This window comes from Dendronephthya gigantea, unplaced genomic scaffold (assembly GCF_004324835.1).
Source record: "Dendronephthya gigantea isolate DGI-Jeju-01 unplaced genomic scaffold, DenGig_1.0 000072F, whole genome shotgun sequence".
In the NCBI taxonomy this organism is placed as follows: Eukaryota; Metazoa; Cnidaria; class Anthozoa; order Malacalcyonacea; family Nephtheidae; genus Dendronephthya; species Dendronephthya gigantea.
The window spans coordinates 407,310-426,666 of record NW_021163082.1 but is presented as its reverse complement, the minus strand read 5'-3'; the positions used below and the strand labels follow the sequence as shown (position 1 = coordinate 426,666).

At 35.2% G+C, this 19,357-nt stretch overlaps 1 protein-coding gene across 1 annotated transcript in view; it reads left to right on the top strand.

The window, feature by feature from the left end:
* The window catches only part of LOC114531487, a 349,117-nt gene extending 330,071 nt beyond the window's left edge, over positions 1 to 19,046 (top strand). Inside the window, exons 88-103 of the mRNA XM_028553090.1 lie at positions 6,160 to 6,282; positions 7,545 to 7,871; positions 8,393 to 8,515; positions 9,541 to 9,663; positions 10,752 to 10,874; positions 10,972 to 11,301; positions 12,651 to 13,046; positions 14,620 to 14,742; positions 15,186 to 15,308; positions 15,944 to 16,270; positions 16,386 to 16,508; positions 16,852 to 16,974; positions 17,229 to 17,546; positions 17,798 to 17,920; positions 18,344 to 18,466; positions 18,648 to 19,046. Of these exons, the coding sequence (XP_028408891.1) occupies positions 6,160 to 6,282; positions 7,545 to 7,871; positions 8,393 to 8,515; positions 9,541 to 9,663; positions 10,752 to 10,874; positions 10,972 to 11,301; positions 12,651 to 13,046; positions 14,620 to 14,742; positions 15,186 to 15,308; positions 15,944 to 16,270; positions 16,386 to 16,508; positions 16,852 to 16,974; positions 17,229 to 17,546; positions 17,798 to 17,920; positions 18,344 to 18,466; positions 18,648 to 18,973 (3,254 nt within the window). The 3' untranslated portion in view covers positions 18,974 to 19,046. The remainder of the gene's footprint in view (positions 1 to 6,159; positions 6,283 to 7,544; positions 7,872 to 8,392; positions 8,516 to 9,540; positions 9,664 to 10,751; positions 10,875 to 10,971; positions 11,302 to 12,650; positions 13,047 to 14,619; positions 14,743 to 15,185; positions 15,309 to 15,943; positions 16,271 to 16,385; positions 16,509 to 16,851; positions 16,975 to 17,228; positions 17,547 to 17,797; positions 17,921 to 18,343; positions 18,467 to 18,647) is intronic.
* The last annotated feature ends 311 nt before the right edge of the window (positions 19,047 to 19,357 follow it).

Sequence of the window (19,357 nt, the reverse complement as noted above, 5' to 3'; positions counted from 1 at the left end):
ATTCATTGCCATAATTTTATTCATATTTCTCCTAGACATCGATGAATGTTCATCTGCAAAAATCTGTGATCAGCCAAACGCTGTTTGCACCAACACTCCTGGATCTTACCAATGCTATTGTAAAAGTGGATTCTTTAAAAATGGAACAGTTTGCCAAGGTATTTGTTTACTTCGTTGTCATATAAAAGAATTGCAAATGTAAACAAAAACTCATTTGACTTTCGTCGCCATGTTTAGATACAAGTAAATGTTCAGATGAGTAAACATAATTGTAGATTAGCATGCGATGCCCAATTTCAGATCAATAATAGTACGAGCATTTCAAAATTTGGAAAATTGGACGAACCGCCCGAACGATCCGAAAATCACTCGTACTACAGGGTATATAAAAAATCAGACAATTGTTGAAATGTCCATGTACTGAAAATTTTGCAAAATGTGTGAAGAGTTTCTGTAATTGATGTAGGTTTTTTAGGGTCTCTTGACCACTTTATCGCTGAAATCGAATAAAAGAAACTGCATCTAAATGTAGGAAAGGCTATTTTCAAACTCCAGCTAAGACAAGTATTGCCCACAAAAATGGGCGCCCTCATTCTTAATTTGTTATCATAGGCTGAAACTTTGTGTAATGTTTCATTAACTATCAAAGTTCCAGACTATTTGTTGTAGCTAAATTAAATCCACCGCGCGTTCTCTCAAACTTGAGCTGTTTTTGCTATGTTCGGCTTTTCTTTCATAATTTTTGCACCCGCGATTAATGTAAAATATCAAAGTTGCAAAGGAAGGCCAAACAGAGCAAAAAAGACACTGCAACTCACTTCACTTTACTTCACTTCACTTCACTTCACTTCACTTCACTTCACTTCACTTCGCTTCGCTTCGCTTCGCTTCGCTTCGCTTCGCTTCGCTTCGCTTTGCTTCACTTCACTTCACTTCACTTCACTTCACTTCACTTCACTTCACTTCACTTCACTTCGCTTCACTTCGCTTCGCTTCGCTTCGCTTCGCTTCGCTTCGCTTCGCTTCGCTTCGCTTCGCTTCGCTTCGCTTCGCTTCGCTTCCCTTCGCTTCGCTTCGCTTCGCTTCGCTTCGCTTCGCTTCGCTTCGCTTCGCTTCGCTTCGCTTCACTTCACTTCACTTCACTTCACTTCACTTCATTCACTTCACTTCACTTCAACTTCACTTCACTTCACTTCACTTCACTTCACTTCACTTCACTTCACTTCACTTCACTTCACTTCACTTCACTTCACTTCACTTCACTTCACTTCACTTCACTCGCGCTCAATAGAATTTTTGCCACTTTTAGAATTGGATGAATGCTCTGATGCGGTTTATAACTGTCCTCTAAACACAAGCTGTGCCAATACAGTTGGAACTTATCTTTGTTGTGAAGATTCGGTTTGTAAAGGTAATTGACACAATTTAATATATTATGGATTGATTTGAACATGTTTGAAAGAAAAAAACCTTGCACTTAAAGTCGGTTAGAATATCTGGAAAATTAAAAACAATGACCCAGTAGCCATAGGATGGTTTCAAAAAAATGTAAAACACTTAAAAATGCATTTAAAACTCTCCTTATTTTCACATGTATTGAAAAATATTTAAAACAAGAAATTATATCGGCAAGACTTGGCAACATTTGAGCAAACAAGGCGCGAGAATGACGAATCTCGTTCTCGTAGTCACTGCTGTAGCTATTAGGGAGCTTTGGCAGTGACTACGACTCTACGAGTACGACTACAAGTACGAGATTTGTCTAAAAACTCGTACTCAAAAGCTCAGCGACTATGAGTTTTGATTGATGGCGTAAGCAAACAACGCGCGAGAATGACGAATCTCGTACTCGTAGTCACTGCTAAAGCTCCCTATTACCGTAAAATTTGGCTCCAGAGATTAACCAATTCTCATTCTCCCAATTATTTCGTCTAAATTATTAGAGCCACGCATCAGATTACAAGGTCCGTTAATTTCAAATGGCACTGGTCGTGTGGAAGTATTATATGCTGGACAATGGGGACCAATCTGTGGTAATAATTGGGATATACGAGATGCTCAAGTGGCATGTCGTCAACTTGGTTATCTGGGTGCTCTTCAAGCTTTCCGCAGGTCCAATGACCAATTTCCACCAGGTTCAGGACGGTCATGGCTAAACTATGTTAATTGCGCTGGGAATGAACAAGAACTGTCTAGTTGTTCTTCTCGAGGGTGGGGTCGCCATTACTGCTTCCGTTATCAACATGCTGGAGTAATGTGTTCGTTTGAAGGTGCTTAACGTTATTATAATCTGGTCAATCTATTTTGCAACTAATTGATGTTAATTTTTCTAGTGTAACAATTCTAGCAAAGATGACTAACAAATTCTACATGTATTATTGTATACAGATGTCGATTATTGTTCTTTGGGATTGCACAACTGTCGGAGTAATTCCCAATGTATTGCTGACATTGACAGTGGTTTTACATGCAGATGTAAACAAGGTTTTACCGGAGATGGCGTTACTTGCTCTGGTGAGTTATATACAGGGTGTATAAAATAATTGCAACCACAATAATCTTCCCAGAGGCCTACGATCTTTTGTCATTGAATAGAAGCGAACATATACTGCATATGGATATTAGCTAAGTAACAGTAATGAATTGTTTACATGCATATTTAAACAAGGCTATACCTAAAATGGTGCAGCTTGCAGTGGTAAGTTAAATTGCAAAACCTCAAAATAACTTATTTGGGAATATTTAAAAAAATGTAATTGTTCTGATCCATTAGTTATTATATAATTACGTTTATTTGCCTGTTTAATCATACCGTGTTCTATAATGGACAGATAATTAACAATTCAATGTTACCTATTTGTTAATTACAGAGCCTCTCACTTTCTAACATACTATCTACACTATTTTTGAAAATAGCATTACATATATAGGTTATACAGCTTACCTGGAATATTGATTAATAGTCTGACGGTGTCTTTGGAATTATGAAGACAAAATATCACTGTCTCTATATTTACACTCTTATTTTATCTTAAAAAACAAAAACTTTATTTTGTACCTTCCGAAGTTGCCTGCTTTGCTTGCCTTGGTAAACCACCCCAAGCACCCCCGCGCAGTCGCCTTTTTTCGACTGACTTCCATACAATGACTAAATGCAACGTTATATATTTTACTATTAAACCGCTGGGGTACGAAGCTGGATTATTTCGATAAATAAATTGAACAATTATGTATTTTTAACGATTTATATTGAGAATAATGCCCGGATGTACGGAATTATGGAATTTTGTTTCGAGTGCATGCTACACGATTCATAAAATAAATTTCCAGCCAGGCATTCATATATACCGTAATTATTCGATTATTAAATTTTTAGCAATTAAGATGCGGCGTTTATTCGAGGGCGGCGTTTATTCAAGGGAGGCGTTTATTGCAAACTCGTAACAACTCTGAATTTATTGTGTAATTTAAACGCCAATTTAACCAATACAATCAATCCCCAAAAAAGGAGGGCGGCGTTTATTCGAGGGAGGCGTTTATTCAAGTAATTACGGTATTTGTTTTTATTATAACAAAACTGTTTTTAACAGATTTTTACCCCATCCGGCCAACCATAAACACCATTATCGCTTTTCACAACTCCAGATCCGCGAATAAAACATTATTACTAAATATTTTATTTTTAAATTTATCCCTAGATATCGATGAATGTCTATCGTTTTATGATAACTGTTCTTCGGAAGCTTTTTGCACCAATACCCCCGGATCCTATCGATGTACATGCAATAATGGATACGCAGGAAATGGAATTGTCTGCGACGGTCAGCAGTTGTTTTGAATTTTAAAGGCAAACTTATAAAAATGTAAATCCTCAGAAAAAAACCCATTGGAAATTCAACAGTTTCATAAAATTAAAACTCTTCCATTCAGATGTCGATGAATGTTCTCGAAGTATTAATACCTGTCCTTCAACTTCAAACTGCCAAAACACCGTTGGATCTTTCCTATGCTGTTCTAATCAAAGTGGTATTTGCCGACCAGGTATGTAAGTTATATTTAAAAAAAAACAAAAAGTAATATTACACATTTTAACTTATTTTGTGAACAGGCTAAAACTTAATAAGGAATAATCCAGTATTTTTTGCATGCTTGAAGAATTTTCTAATTATACTATAGAATTATACTATATAAATACAAGCTTTATTTTATCACGCTATCCTCAACTGCCAGTATTTGGCTGATTTCCATGAAGGGCGTGGATTTAAGTTAAACTATTTATAATGAATAAGAATATTAGGTACGCGAAAGAAGAAAGAACAGTATGAAGATAACTATCATATTTTCAACCATACATATTTTCATATTTTTAAAATGATGAATTCATAAGGAATTATGAATTCATCATTTTAATTGATGCGTTATAATTAAAGCATCTGTTATCAAGTTATTTTTCGGCATGGGTGGTGATAGATCAATTTCTCTGTTTCTAAGATTGTACAAAATATTTGCTCTCATAGTTCAGATGAAAATTGTTTTAAGGTTGAGTGCGACGTGGCCATTTAGATATAAATAAAAATATTTTTTATGTAATTCCTCTGCTTGAAGAGGTCGCTAATTTAAACTTTTAAGCAATTCAGATGACCAATAGTCCTTTAATTTGTTTTTTTTCATTGGGAGCTGGTGATAAAAGCCTCACTGAATTACATGCCCTCGCTTAATTTCTTTACCGTAACACGCTAGGGAAAGTTATCAGGTTACAAGGACCGTTTAGTTCAAATGGTACTGGTCGTGTGGAGGTATTTCATAATGGACAATGGGGAACAGTTTGTGATGACAATTGGGGTATCAAAGAAGCTCGAATTGCTTGTCGTCAGCTTGGTTATAGCAATGCTGTCAGAGCCCTTCGCGGTGGCAAAGATTTACGTGGGTCTGGACGGATATGGTTATACGATCTTGATTGCACTGGAAATGAGGACAGTCTGCCCACTTGTTCGCATGACGGATGGGGGAACCATTTCTGCAGCCATTGGGAAGATGCTGGAGTTATATGTTTATTAAGAGGTAAAAACACGTGATGACGTCTGAAAAACGAAGACGTCTGGAAAAAATATTTATGTCCACGATGTCCCTATTTTTTTTTGAAAATGTACATATTCCACGAAATGAAAATAAGATGAAATTTCGGGTTTTGCTGTCAGTAACAGCAAGTGGCATAAATTTGGCGTGACATACATTAGGTTGCAAAAGCTGATGAGTTGAAATATGTTTTTTTTGGCTAACTTCTTAAATTATAAAAAAATGTAAACGTTTATATTAGCCTCTATACCATAGTAGACTAAAATAGTTTTTTATTATATATTTTAAGATTCTATGTTTTTATTCAGGTGTTGATTACTGCTCTCCAGGAATGAATAATTGTCACAAACACGCTCGTTGTCATAAGTTGAAAACTGTTGCCAGGTTTTCATGCTCATGTAAGCCAGGCTTTCACGGAGACGGGACTTATTGCTTTGGTGAGTGTTATGTACACGTCATGGCCTGGTTTATAATATCGTTTTCGGTCCTAATAAAGGTCTTCATTAACTATAATTATAATTGGGGAGCAAAAGCCAGGCCCCGCCAGGCCCTTTTTCTACACAAGGGAGGTTCTACAATATACCTCTTGGTTTCATCAGTCAATTAGACATGAATTTATCCCTAGATAACAATGAATGTTCCACCATTACCTGTGGCTCAAATTCTCGATGCATTAATTCTATTGGATCATTTCAATGCTCCTGCAATAGTGGATACACTAGAAATGGGACTATTTGCCAAGGTATGAACTCACAAGAATCCTAAAATATAATTGGAGATGTCCAAAGACTTTTCCAAAGATTAAAATTAATGGGCTTTCTTGAAGAAAACGAACTCGAATCGTATATATAGTTTGTGTTCTCTTTGAAATCACTCCAAATCATCAGCCCTAAAGAACGAGAGTTAGTGTCATACGTCTAACTGTTTCATAACAATAGAAAGTGAAATAACTGCCGTTTTATTTTTGCTATTCACCGTATATTCACCGAGCTCAGATACGGTAGGTTCTTGACCAATTATGCAGGTAAGAATAAGTCATATACCGTGAACTATGTTATGTAACGTTTTGCACTATTTCTTTAGATATAGATGAATGTTCTCTTTCAACTCACAACTGTCTTCCCACTTTGAACTGCACCAACACTGTTGGATCTTATCTATGTACTTGTGACGATCAACAATCCGGAAATGGCAAAAACTGCAATGGTAAGTTAAACAAATCGAAACTGATAGTATTTAATACTCTCCAAAAATTTGAAATCCATCCTCATGTCTTCACCACATTCTATACTGTATGTTAGAAGTTAATTTTTTGTTTGTTGGTTGCATTATCCGCTGTTTTGCATTTCTGTTCGAATTTATAAAGGTAAAAATAAATGAGTCAGAATAATACCCCAGTGATCTTAGTTTTGTGGATTTTAAACCAGAAAGTTGAAATCTTCAGGCGTCTTTTGTTTCAGAGCTATTTTCCCTTAAAAAGGGTTACAGTCTCCTCATGATTTAGAAATTGCCGAAATTTCTCATGTTATGATATCTTTGAACATAAACTCAATCTCTTATTCATTTAGAAATATAGTGAACTGAAACGGTGATAAATAATTCCGATTGCACAGGATAGCGATTCAATATGTAAACAAAGCGTTTGTTTCCATCACCGACTGCAAGCCATCTTTAAGGCGGATTTCCACTGACAGCGAAATCGTTCGCTAGAGAAATATTTCCATATTTTCTTTTGAATTCAGAACTGTCAAGTCGCTGTAATTAATTTATGCTGTTAGAATTCAAAAGAAAACATGCAAATATTTCGCTAGCGAACAATTTCTCTGTAAGTGGAAATCCGCCTTTAAACGATGCATAAACCAGAGAAAAATAGTCACGTTACTGAACATACATTTTACACATTCAATACGCAGCTACATTCAAAATTAAACTATTTTCAATGGAAATATTTTAGGTCATTTGTTTTGTTTTCCATCTTGAACGTGACCTGTTATCCACTGTTTTTTTTAACGTTCAAAAGCATTGCAACCGGGTAGGGTTATTTCGAACAAATGATGGGGAATACCATGCCCCAGGCCGCCCGTACCATGGGTTCTTTCCCGGGGGCATGGCACTCACTCGAATATACAACGTATTCGCAGCAAATATGGCGGAATCCACATGTCAATACTTTTACGGACCTTTGAAGTGTATGTTTGGCTATTCTTTTTCGATATAAGATATCACTTAGCTAATAGACCCTACGCTTGGGGGATTCAGTGAAATATTTCCTTCAGTAATGATAGTTCGCCGAATACCCTCACTCGAGGTCTATAAATGATATGTAATAATCTAACGTTAAATCCGTCACTTTGTCAAGGACAGAGATGAACTGCATTTTGAGATTGCATCTGCATCAAACAAACTACTTTCCCTACGTTTCAGGAAATGATCGCAATTATGATTACCATTACTCTCATTATTAGCAGGTTATTCCAAAAGCCTCAGATTACAAGGACCATCGAGTTTAAAAGGTCTTGGACGTGTTGAAGTATTCCATAATGGAACCTGGGGGACAATTTGTGACGACAATTGGGATATAAAGGATGCCAAGGTTGTATGCCGTGAGCTTGGCTATCTCAATTCTCTCAGAGCTATTCCAGGGAATGAAACCGTTTCTGGTTCTGGACCGATATGGTTAGACGGAGTTGAATGTAATGGCCGGGAAAAAAATCTGTCAAGTTGTTCTTTTCCAAATTGGGGAGTCAATGACTGCACTCACAATAACGATGCTGGAGTCGAATGTACTTTGGAAGGTAAAAATATATTACGTAACTTCAGGGTTCGGGAAATTGAAAACTAGGAAAAAATTTCCGCTATTTGGTGCGAAGTATAGGTCGATTTCACGGAATTTGCATTTCGAGAATGATTGAAATGATTCAATAAAAATGCCCTACCGCCTGAGACTCCCTCTTCGCTACTGGAAATAGAGGCAATAATTATTAAATAACCCGTTTTTCGAACCATAATTTCTTTTGCACATAAACACGATTATTACGCCTAGCTTAACTTCTTTTGTACACCCTGTAGATCAAGGGTAATAGCACGGTAATGGTATTATGTCATTTATTGAGAACTGTATTATTTTTTTGTTAGTATTCTTACTATACACGGTCATTTAATTAATAGATTTGAAAAACAAGGATTCCTTTCAAAAGAATGCAGACTAGATAATATAATTATTCGATCCGTTAGTTAGTTATTTTCTATTGAATTTAATATTATTTTTTCTGCATGTCCTAATTTCTTCATGGACCAATTTCCTCTCTCACTTTAGATATCGATGAATGTGCCTTAGAAAGTCACACGTGTGGCAGGAATTCACGATGTAAAAGAACATTTGGGGGACATTTATGTTTATGTTATCCAGGTTATACAAGGGAACATGGAACTTGCACTGGTGAGTTCATAATTATTAGCTAATTGTCTTTGCTTGATGGTATATTATTAGCATGTGGTATACATATAGTTTATATAAATGATGTAATCGGCAGCTGCACCGGTGAAAATGTGTTGAATACTTTGACTTGTGTAATTGGTATTTCACCGTCCTTTTGTAATCATTCTGAACAGAATTCAATCTCATAAATTTGTCTAGCTTTCACCAAACAAAGTGCAAAAAATGTTTCAAAATACGCCTAAATAGAGTACGTTTGATTGCAGGTAAACATGTCTGGGGTACGTAACAGGGCAAATTTCAACGCTCTCCAAATAATCTAAATTTAAGGTGGCTCGATACAATTTTTCGAAATTTTTAGATGCACATTTTAAACAGGGATATTAAGCACCTAAATATTTCACTATAAGGCTAAAAGTTAATATACTTTGCAGGAGACATATCTAGAGCGGAAATATTCTCAGAATTTTTGCCTGGCACCCGTTACCATGGCAACAGAGACGTTTCAAAATGGCCGCCAAACAGGGTTTAATCGTGTTTATATCACAAACGAGTTCGGTGACCCCCAATTTTTTTTTCATTAAACGTTTACGCCATAAATGCGCTATCTATAAAAAAGTTTTAAAAAAATTCTAACATGGGGAATTTTTTCTATTTACAAAAACGTTATTTTTGCTTATTAAAAAATTCCCCCATGTTAGAATTTTTTTAAAACTTTTTCATACATAAATAATCTATAGCGTAAACGTTTAATGCAAAAAAAATTGGGGGTCACCGAACTCGTTTGTGATATAAACACGATAAAACCTTGTTTGGCGGCCATTTTGAAACGTCTCTGTTTCCATGGTAACGGGTGCCAGGCAAAAGTTCTGAGAATATTTCCGCTCTATATATGTTTCCTGCAAAGTATATTAACTTTTAGCCTTATAGTGAAATATTTAGGTGCTTAATATCCCTGTTTAAAATGAGCCCAAAAAAAATTCGAGAAACTGTATCGAGCCACCTTAACTAAACTGATTGAATCCTAGATATCAACGAGTGCTTAACTCTTAACAACAACTGTGATTTGAAAGCTTTCTGCACCAACACGATGGGTTCTTTTTGGTGCACGTGTAATGTTGGATACACTGGAAATGGAATAGTGTGTGAAGGTATATAATTATAATCAGTCTTAGTATAACTACTCATTTTAGTATAATTATTCAAATTCTGACAACTGATTCTGATGACATAATCTCAGATTATTACACGGAAATCACCTGGGGGGAATTTTTTAAAAAGACGGGCAATTTTTTGTCAAAATGGTCGTTGAAGAAACGAGTAATTAATTTTATAATGATTAATTTGTAAAGACGAGGGTGTACCTAAAACGACGATATAAATCGTAGTTGTCAGTGGTCATTACCATTGCCAATTGCAACCATATCTCGCGTCAGCACAAAGAAATCCGCGTCATGTTTTTTGCTTCACTTTTCGATCGCTAGCATTCCCTCCAGGTATTATAATATAGCTCAGTACATCCGTGAAATAACGGGTATAATAAACGACACCAAAGATTCGTAGTTGGCAAACTGACATCTCTTAAAAGTAGGATAACATTATAAGTTGGAAGAAAGTTATCATCAAGTAAAACGGTTTTATTCCTGCATTTGATTTTTCCGACCTACCTCGGAAAACATATTTTTATGAGATAGAATTGATAGCTGCGAGAAACACTGTTCAAATAGTAAATAGAGTTCGTTTCATGTTTGGCTAGGACCCACGATCCTTCACGACGACAGCGTAATAAAAATCTAACAAACGAGCCAACCATGAAGTAATTCGTTTATTAAATGTGTATTGAGATCAATTTGACAACGGCATGCCTTTAATGTACAAAAACACAGTTGGAAACAAAAATCGAAGTTTCATGAATCAAAACATATTTATTACCGTTCAGTTTCTGCGTAATTTTATTGAGTAAAAGTTAGATATTCTTTTCGAAATAGTTCATGATGTGCTGAATGTGAAAATGTCTTGAACTTGAGAATTATGTTTTGAATCTCACTCCTGTATTTCGACTCCATCTTTAAAAAAATGTAAACAAATTACCGCCAAAATGACATACGACAATTTTTCACGTGCGAAGAATATCGTACGTCCAATCAAATTGCATGAAATAAATTTTTATTTCATCATTCCCCTATCCATAAATCTCTATACACATATAAATAAACCATTATATCCCGAATGTCTTCAGATATAGATGAATGTGCTCTGTCTGCTCACAATTGTCTACAAGGTTCAAATTGTACCAACACCGATGGATCTTATCTATGCACATGCGATGATCAACATGCTGGAAATGGATCAACTTGCCAAGGTAGGTTAACAAATTTTATTTGTTGAATCATTATTTTTAACGATCGATATAATTAGAAAATACTGTTATTTTAACAACTAAAATTTTCTCTTTACAGTTCAGTCAAGAAACATTAGGTTACAAGGTCCATCAAGTTCAAAAGGTGTTGGACGTATTGAAGTTTTCCGCAATGGGACCTGGGGGACAGTCTGTGATGACGGATGGGATTTTAAAGATGCCAGGGTTGCATGTCGGGAACTCGGTTATCTCAACGCTGTTAGAGCTCTTCAAGGCAAACATGTTTCATCAGGATCTGGTCAAATATGGCTGAACAAGGTTGGCTGTACTGGTGAAGAACCAAATCTGAACAGTTGTGCGCATCAATTGGCGCTGGGAGACAGTTACTGCGGCCATTCCAAAGATGCTGGAGTAGAATGTGTTACCACAGGTAAAAATATTATAGCTATTATAATCCCCGCGCCGTGCGAGGGTACTAATCCAGCCCAGAGATTACGAATTACACCCGGGTATTCTGACAGAACATAGGCAAATCCAAAGTTGCCCAAATATCATGGACGTTCAATGGTCATGGTAGTTGTCTGCAAGCAAGTAATTTTAACGAAGGAAGAACGGCCGTCTACAACTTGCTGATTAGCTAAGACAAAAAGAGAGCATGCATGAGAGCGTCAGCATTTTAACCGTTATTTTGCAAACTATTTTTTAAAAATATAAAATGAAATCATGGAGTCAAATATTAAACAATAATAAAAGACAGGGCCGTAACTAGAACGATAATTGGGGGGGTGTTTATTCATATATTCAGTGCTGCCCGACGGATTTCTTTTGTAAGTGCAATAGCTCACAATGGAAATTCGTCGGGCAGAACTGAATATATGAATAAACACCCCCCCAATTATCGTTCTAGTTACGGCCCTGATAAAAGATTTAAAGATCATCACAGCACAGAAACAGTTAGTGAAATAGGAACGTACGACTCGTAGTTTATAATCTTTGAAGTGGTAGGTGTCTGTATTTTGCTTATTCAGTGTTTGCTGTAAGAATGCATTGTTATTTTGATAAGTACGAGCTTGGCATGTCGTTTTACAAGGAGTTAACCGACCGTTTAAGGCTTTACATCATCGCTTAAACTTTAAAAAGAGTTCTGAAAAGTGTAATTCAGAGTTTTGATAAAACAAATATCACTTTGCAGCTTATATAGTCGCTAAAATCATTGAATAAAATGAATAATCGAAAAACAACAGTCGGTTTAGTGCTTGTATGGTTATTATAATTATTTGTGCTGTTTTGATGTTTTGAATATTTAGCTATATAGAAAAGTTTAACACTCACTTAAACTGCAACGTAATGCAGCAGGCAAACAGGTGATTTCTGTTTACCTTTACGACTGTCTTTGTTTCCGAAAAATTATTTTATAATATCAAATATTAATTGTCTCCGAAGAGTTATTTCATAATATTAGCGTAGAAAGTTAGGTCTGGGTACCTTTAAACTTAATTTGAAATAGGACCACTTCATTCTCAATTCAAGTAATTTTAAACGAAATTGATTAATGACTTCAAAGAAATGTCATACATTTGCATGTTGATGAATCCACACATCAAACTTTAGTTACAAAATACGTGATTTAAACGATATTAAACAGTTTTAAAGCTGTCTATTTTCCGGCTTAAAGAACACTCTGAAAAAGCTTCAAAATTGTAGCCTTTTTCACCATCCATTTGAATCACAATTGGGTGATTGAGTCATCAAATCGCAATATCCTTTTTTTTTGTTTAGCTGCCGGATACAATACGTACATTATTGGATCAGAAAACTTTGGATATTTGTACCGTTATACATATCAAAACGTCGATTTTCTTGACTTTTCATGGACTCGTACACCTGGCCATTTTCGTTTCATTAATCAAAACGTTCTGCAGGAATTGAAGACTGGAAAATGCTTTCATAATCCAAGGACATGGAATGCTGTTCTTCTCACGCACGATTGTGATGGACCAAATGCAAGACCAAGGTGGTTTTACAATTCTACCGCGAGACAATTAAAAGTTATTTCAATGGATCGTGTTTTTGGATTGTGTCTAACTGCTTCGCGATATCGTGGTTTCATTAACATGGAAGCTTTCGCTGGTTTGTATGTTTGTCGCATGAAGAACAAGATTTCACTGAAATTAGGTGATTGTTAAAAATATTTTATCAAAATTAATTCGGTAACATTGTTTCTATTTTTTTTATTGTTAAAAATTGTCGTGTTAAGAAGACGTAAACGTTATTCACAATTTAAAAATTAAATTCGCTATACACAACATAAACTATTGATAATGCATATTACAGAATATTTATATAGGGTTCAAAAAGTATATTAACAAAGGTTTTTTCCGTAAGCCTCGAACATACCAAAGTTCAAGAGGAAGTAATGTTTGTATGATATGTTGTATAATAACTACCTAAAATAGACAAAGACACTTCTCGACGTTTCGACGTCATGCATACTAACTCTCGTTTCGTAACTTATACTAATTCTCCTGACGAAGGCCCTCAGGTCGAAACGTCGAGAAGTGTTTTGTCTATTTCAGGCAGTTGTCATACCACATTTGATGCTAAGTTGTTGACGCTATCACGCTCCTCTCTGGTTGTATTGTAATGTTTGTATCTTTAAATTTGGAATTTCGTTTCGCTTTAGAATGAATCATCATACACAGTAATCACTATATAGTCGCATAATTACTATATTATTGCTTATAGTGATTATGTTCAAAAGCTTGCAAGTGACAAGAGCAGCACGCACGCCGCAGATTGCTTATTTTATTAAAAATACATTGCTTCGAATTCAGTGTTTTCGTTGACGCACACGGCTAACAATTTTGAAGTCTTGTTATATCATTTTTTAATTCATATCAGTTACAAAAGCTGTTAATTTTTTATTCTCAACATTTTAAAATGATGTAAAATTCCGCGACCCTGCTATGGAGCTATGGCACACTTCGTAGGACAAAGATAATAAATTATATAACTAAAATCCTAGAGGTTCTGGTTTAAAATGAATTTTGTTGCGGTGTCCTCTGCATGCGTTTTCATCTAAATGCAAAGTACTCTGCCATATATGAGATTAATCGTATGCATTTAACTTTTTATTCACGACATTGTAAGGTTAGGAATCTAATGAATATGTAATTTAATAAGCAATAAACACTTATTTACTGATGGCGAGGGAAGCATGCACTGTGTTTTAGTAAATAAATGATTTGTTATTATATCTAGTGAAATATCAAAAATGAAAATAAACCGGAGGCCAAAAAAAGAGCTAATTCCTAGACATCACCTGCCAGTATATTGATTAGTATATGAAACAAAGCTGTGCATGTACATTAGAATATGAAACAATATAAAGTTAGTTTCAAAACTTTCCTGGGATTTCCAGGAATGGAATTTAATCATTTGCCCTGGGAAAACTTATAAAATTTGATGCCCGCTCGTGTTGATCACGCGTAATCATGGAGATTTAAAGCCCTCCACGCGTGGACCTCTTGTCCAATAGGAAAGCAGGAAAGACCAATTTTTTACATGTACACTAGGTATATAACAATAATAATTGTTAATATAAAACTAATGTATGGGAGTGCTAAATATAATTATTATTATAATAATTATTAGTCACAAAATTAATAGCATGCAAACATGGCAAAATCAATCGTGTAATTATCAAAATCAATTAAATTAATAAATGTCTAAATTATTCTTATCCTAGATATCGATGAATGTTTTTTGAAAATGGACAACTGCGACAAAAATGCCAGGTGTATTAACACTGTTGGTGGTTTTTCATGCGAGTGTAATCAAGGTTATACTGGAAGTGGCATTAATTGCACTGGTTAGTCATTCAAAGAAACAGTTTTCAATGTTAGTTGGCGTCTTGGCGAGGTTCTTTAAATGAATCAATAAAAAACTAAGGATGGCCTAAGCCTACATCGCGACTAATATCTAAAAAAACAATAGCTTTAGCAAATTTCATGGTTACACGCTGCTAGCTCCTTTTTGCACTAACAAAGAGAATAAAATAGACATATATTATTAAGCAGATTATACAGGGTGAGGAAAAAAAACTGACACCTTTGAAATTCAAATTAGCTGCAAACTTATAGTTGGAATTTGACAATTCCCAAGACGTGGTTAATTAATATTGTTTTAATATCGAAACTGATTGTTTTGGGTAAACAGCGTTTGAATATGACGTAATTCCCGTAATTTGGTTTGGTATACACCTCATTACTTATTCATGAATTTCACAATCTATAACACAATAATCTGTTTTAGATATTGACGAATGTTCTCTGTCTACTGACAACTGCATTTCCAATTCAAGCTGCATCAACACTGATGGATCTTATCAATGTATTTGTGATGATCAAGAAGCTGGGGATGAAACGTCTTGCAAAGGTAAAAAATTCGCGATATTTGATTTATTCATATTATAATTGCAGATTGCTTTATATGCTACATATTATGCCATCGTTTTAAACCTTTATAAACTTTAAAATCCTTTTGAAATTACCGCGTAATGGACGACTTACGCTCTTGACTAATTTCATACCTCGGCGATTTAAAGGAAATTTTCTCAAAGAGCTTGATAAAATTATAGTAAAACTGCCAAGTTTGGCTGCGAATTGTTGTAATTTACGGAAAATATAGCCATCCGAATATGTCGGTTTTGGTATACTTTTGTATTATACGGCCGGAAGTGTACGTATGTGTAACTGATTTAGTGGCTATAAATTCACATGGCTATATTTTCCGTATTTTACAAAATTTCGCAGCCAAACTTTCTATTGTACTAATTTGGGTAAGTTTTCCATTCGTACTAATTTGGGTAAGATTTTTCTAGCTGTGATGATTTATTTTCTTCTAGTTACTTCGATCAAAAGTCGTCCATTGATAACACACGTTTCTCTATTCGAAATGAAAAAAAAATTGCTAAGATAAAAGTAAACGCAGGATGGAATTACGATAGTGAACGCGATAAATCTCTCATAGTATACGTTATAATCTCTAAAACAGGCACGATTCCTTTCTAGGAAAAGATATCAGGTTAATAGGACCATCAAGTTCGAATGGAACTGGTCGTGTGGAAGTTTTCCATAATGGACAATGGGGAAGAATTTGTGATTATTACTGGAATATACATGATGCTCTTGTTGCATGTCGTCAACTTGGCTATTTGAATGCTGTTAGAGCTTTTCAAAAAAGGCGCTTTCCATTTGCCTCCGTGCGGATTTCGTTACACCATGTTAATTGCCTTGGGTATGAGCAAAATCTGTTTAGTTGTTCTCGCCACATTCGAGAAGAAGGAGGACATGTCTGCTCCCATAGAGGCGATGCTTCGGTAGAATGTACTTCAACAGGTATGATTGTCCACGATAGCTTATACACGACATTTGACGAGGAGTTGTGCAAACCATCTAATATATGCAACAAATAGAATTTCCTTGGATACTCCGGTTTTATTATTCTTCGCAGATCTAGATGAATGCCGTACCGAAAGGCGATGTATTGGTTCCAATACTAAATGTATTAACACTTGGGGAAGTTTCATATGTCAATGTGAAACTGGTTATACAGGAAATGGTTTGGTCTGCAATGGTATGTTTTTGCAATTCTCACAATGAGGTAAAATAGGAACGTTAGCGAATGTTTTTGACGCATTAAGGCCCACACAGACCGGACGCGATGTGGCAACGCGGCGCGATATTTCAAAGTTTTTCATTTTCCAAAAGCAAATAAATTTTGAACTATCATTATATTGTTGTAGATTACTTAAGGATAGTACATTTTGACTGCTCTGGCTGCCATAGATTCCAATTTTTGCTTCGAGAAATTAATTTATGTGCTCTTAAAAACTGAAAATTCGCGTCGCGTTGCCGCACTGCGTCCGGTCTGTGTCGGCCATTACGGTCTAATTTGAATCATTATTATTCTTCTTTAGATATCGATGAATGTTCTCTATCATTGGACAATTGTCTGCCTAGCTCAAATTGCACCAACACTGCTGGATCTTATTTTTGCAGTTGTGACAAGGGATATTTTTGGAATGGATCCGCTTGCCATGGTAAATAGCAAAGCCTCTGCTTGATATATTATACAAACTATTGATCCATTGCAAACTTGCGTTATACATTTTGACTATATTATGTGTGACCCAATAGTGATGTAGTCGACCCTTTATTTTCGGGTATTTACAAATATTACCTATATATTACAACAAAGGGAAGCGGCTTCACAAAATAATCGGGTCTCTGAGAAGTTTAAGTAAAATTCAATTACGCTAAGGGTTTTCATTAGTTACTATTTTTTTATTTTTAGCAATGTCTGTCAGGTTACAAGGGCCATCAAGTTTAAATGGTTCTGGTCTCGTGGAGGTTTTCTACGATGGACTTTGGGGAGCAGTCTGTGGTGATGGCTGGGATAGGAATACTGCTGAGGTTGTGTGTCGGGAACTTGGTTATGCTCATGCTTTAAACGTTCTTAAAAGACAAATACTGCATAATGTCTCAACAGCAATGTGGTTGGGAAAAATATCTTGTACTGGTCATGAAAAAAATATAACCAGTTGTTCACACGACGGCTGGACAAACCATACTTGTAGCAATTCCGAATTCGCTGCTGTGGACTGTTTAAAAGGTTACATTCTCAAATTTCATTTATTTCTGTGCATTGTTTTTGCTACATAATTTGCTATTGAAATATACAAAAAGGTTTGGAATTTATCCTTTGTTAATGTCGTATATGGGCAATTATTATTTAACCGAAATTTATGTATAACGGATATAAAAGTACTTCGTCGTTTCCCATTCTATCTTTTTTCTTAAAGTATAATTAAAGAATGAAAGAATGAAAGAATAATTATGTTCTATTGTTTTATATTCACATAGATATAGATGAATGTTCTCGAGATTTGGACAACTGCGGTGTTAATTCTCATTGTATTAACACAGTTGGAAGTTTTGAGTGCATATGTAATCATGGTCGCACGGGAGACGGAGTTAGTTGCAAAGGTTAGCACTTTGCATGTTCCTGCTATAACAGTGCGAAACACAACACATGCAGTGTCACAATACCTTGGTGTAATTCCTAATCTCCCAGCGAAATCGGTGCCCTCGCCCGGCTCGAGCAATATTCTTCTTTGGAATAATTATTGTATGAGTAGTATTTATGCCATGGAATTATCTGTCCCGAAGTTCATAACCTTCTTAATCATTTATTTCACAATGAAACATTCCAAAATTTGGTAAGGCGTTTCCAACCATTCCTAGTTTCAAATTAATTTTAGCTTAATAGGAGAATAGTCCACTCTAGATTGAATGATCCGGATTCCATTTCTTTATAATACGTTGTAACGTTCTGTTAAAATTTTTTCCCGTATACAATTAGCAGTGTTGATAAATTTTTCAATATTGAAAATATCATGTTTTTTCCAGATATTAACGAGTGTATCGAACAAGAGGTGTCTTGTGATTCAAATGCAGATTTTTTAAACACAGATGGATCGTTTGAGTGCAGATGCAAAGAGGGCTTCACAGGAGATGGGGATAATTGTGAAGGTATCTATTTTTAACAATCAATGTGAATAATTTAGACCGTACATTTAGTATTAGTTATACATGCACGGAATTTGTCAGGAACCGAATGCTGAAATTTTTAAAGGTATTTTTATTTCTGTATTCAAAAAAATTGAAAAGTATTTGGAGACGTACTTTGATATTTCCACTACTTTATTACCAGCAGAAGAAGAAATTCTTCACCGGAAATCAGGATCACCTGGAAACAAATTTTCGTCTTTTCCAAACTTCGCTTATATCATTGTTGGTCTAATTTTATTACTTGGAATAATAATCCTGGTAATATTGATACGAAGACGACGCACACGATCGCAAAGACCATTCCATGATAATGAAAATTTACAGTTGGTGTCAAAAGAAGATTTACATTCTGGAATTGGTGACAACAATAAGAATCAAGGTTCAGCTGTTGGTAAAACTGTCAAAGAGAGTGATGAAAGATGTGAGCTAATAGATCAAGATGAACTCAATAAAGTCACTGAATGCTAGAGCATTTGAAGTTTTGAAAAAGTGATCATTATATAAAAAGTGGTCATTTAACGCTGTTTTAGATATCACTGAAATAAGCGAGAATTCATTATTATACATTTTAACTATAGTAAGTCTAGTATATATTTTTTTTCTTCACTTTTTATTACAACTCAGTTTGTTATCGTAGTTTATCGTAGTAGAAAATTGTACTTTTTATCAAATTCGTACAAATAACTTACGTTCTAAAAAACTGTAATTTTACGCCAAGATTTACTTGTAAAAGTAAGAATTAGTTATGTATGTTTATTTAACTAAAGTAGGCCTAGTAATATTTTTTTGCCGTTTGTTTACTTTTTAGCACAACTCAAGTTTTTATCGGTATTTCTAGAAAACTGTACTTTT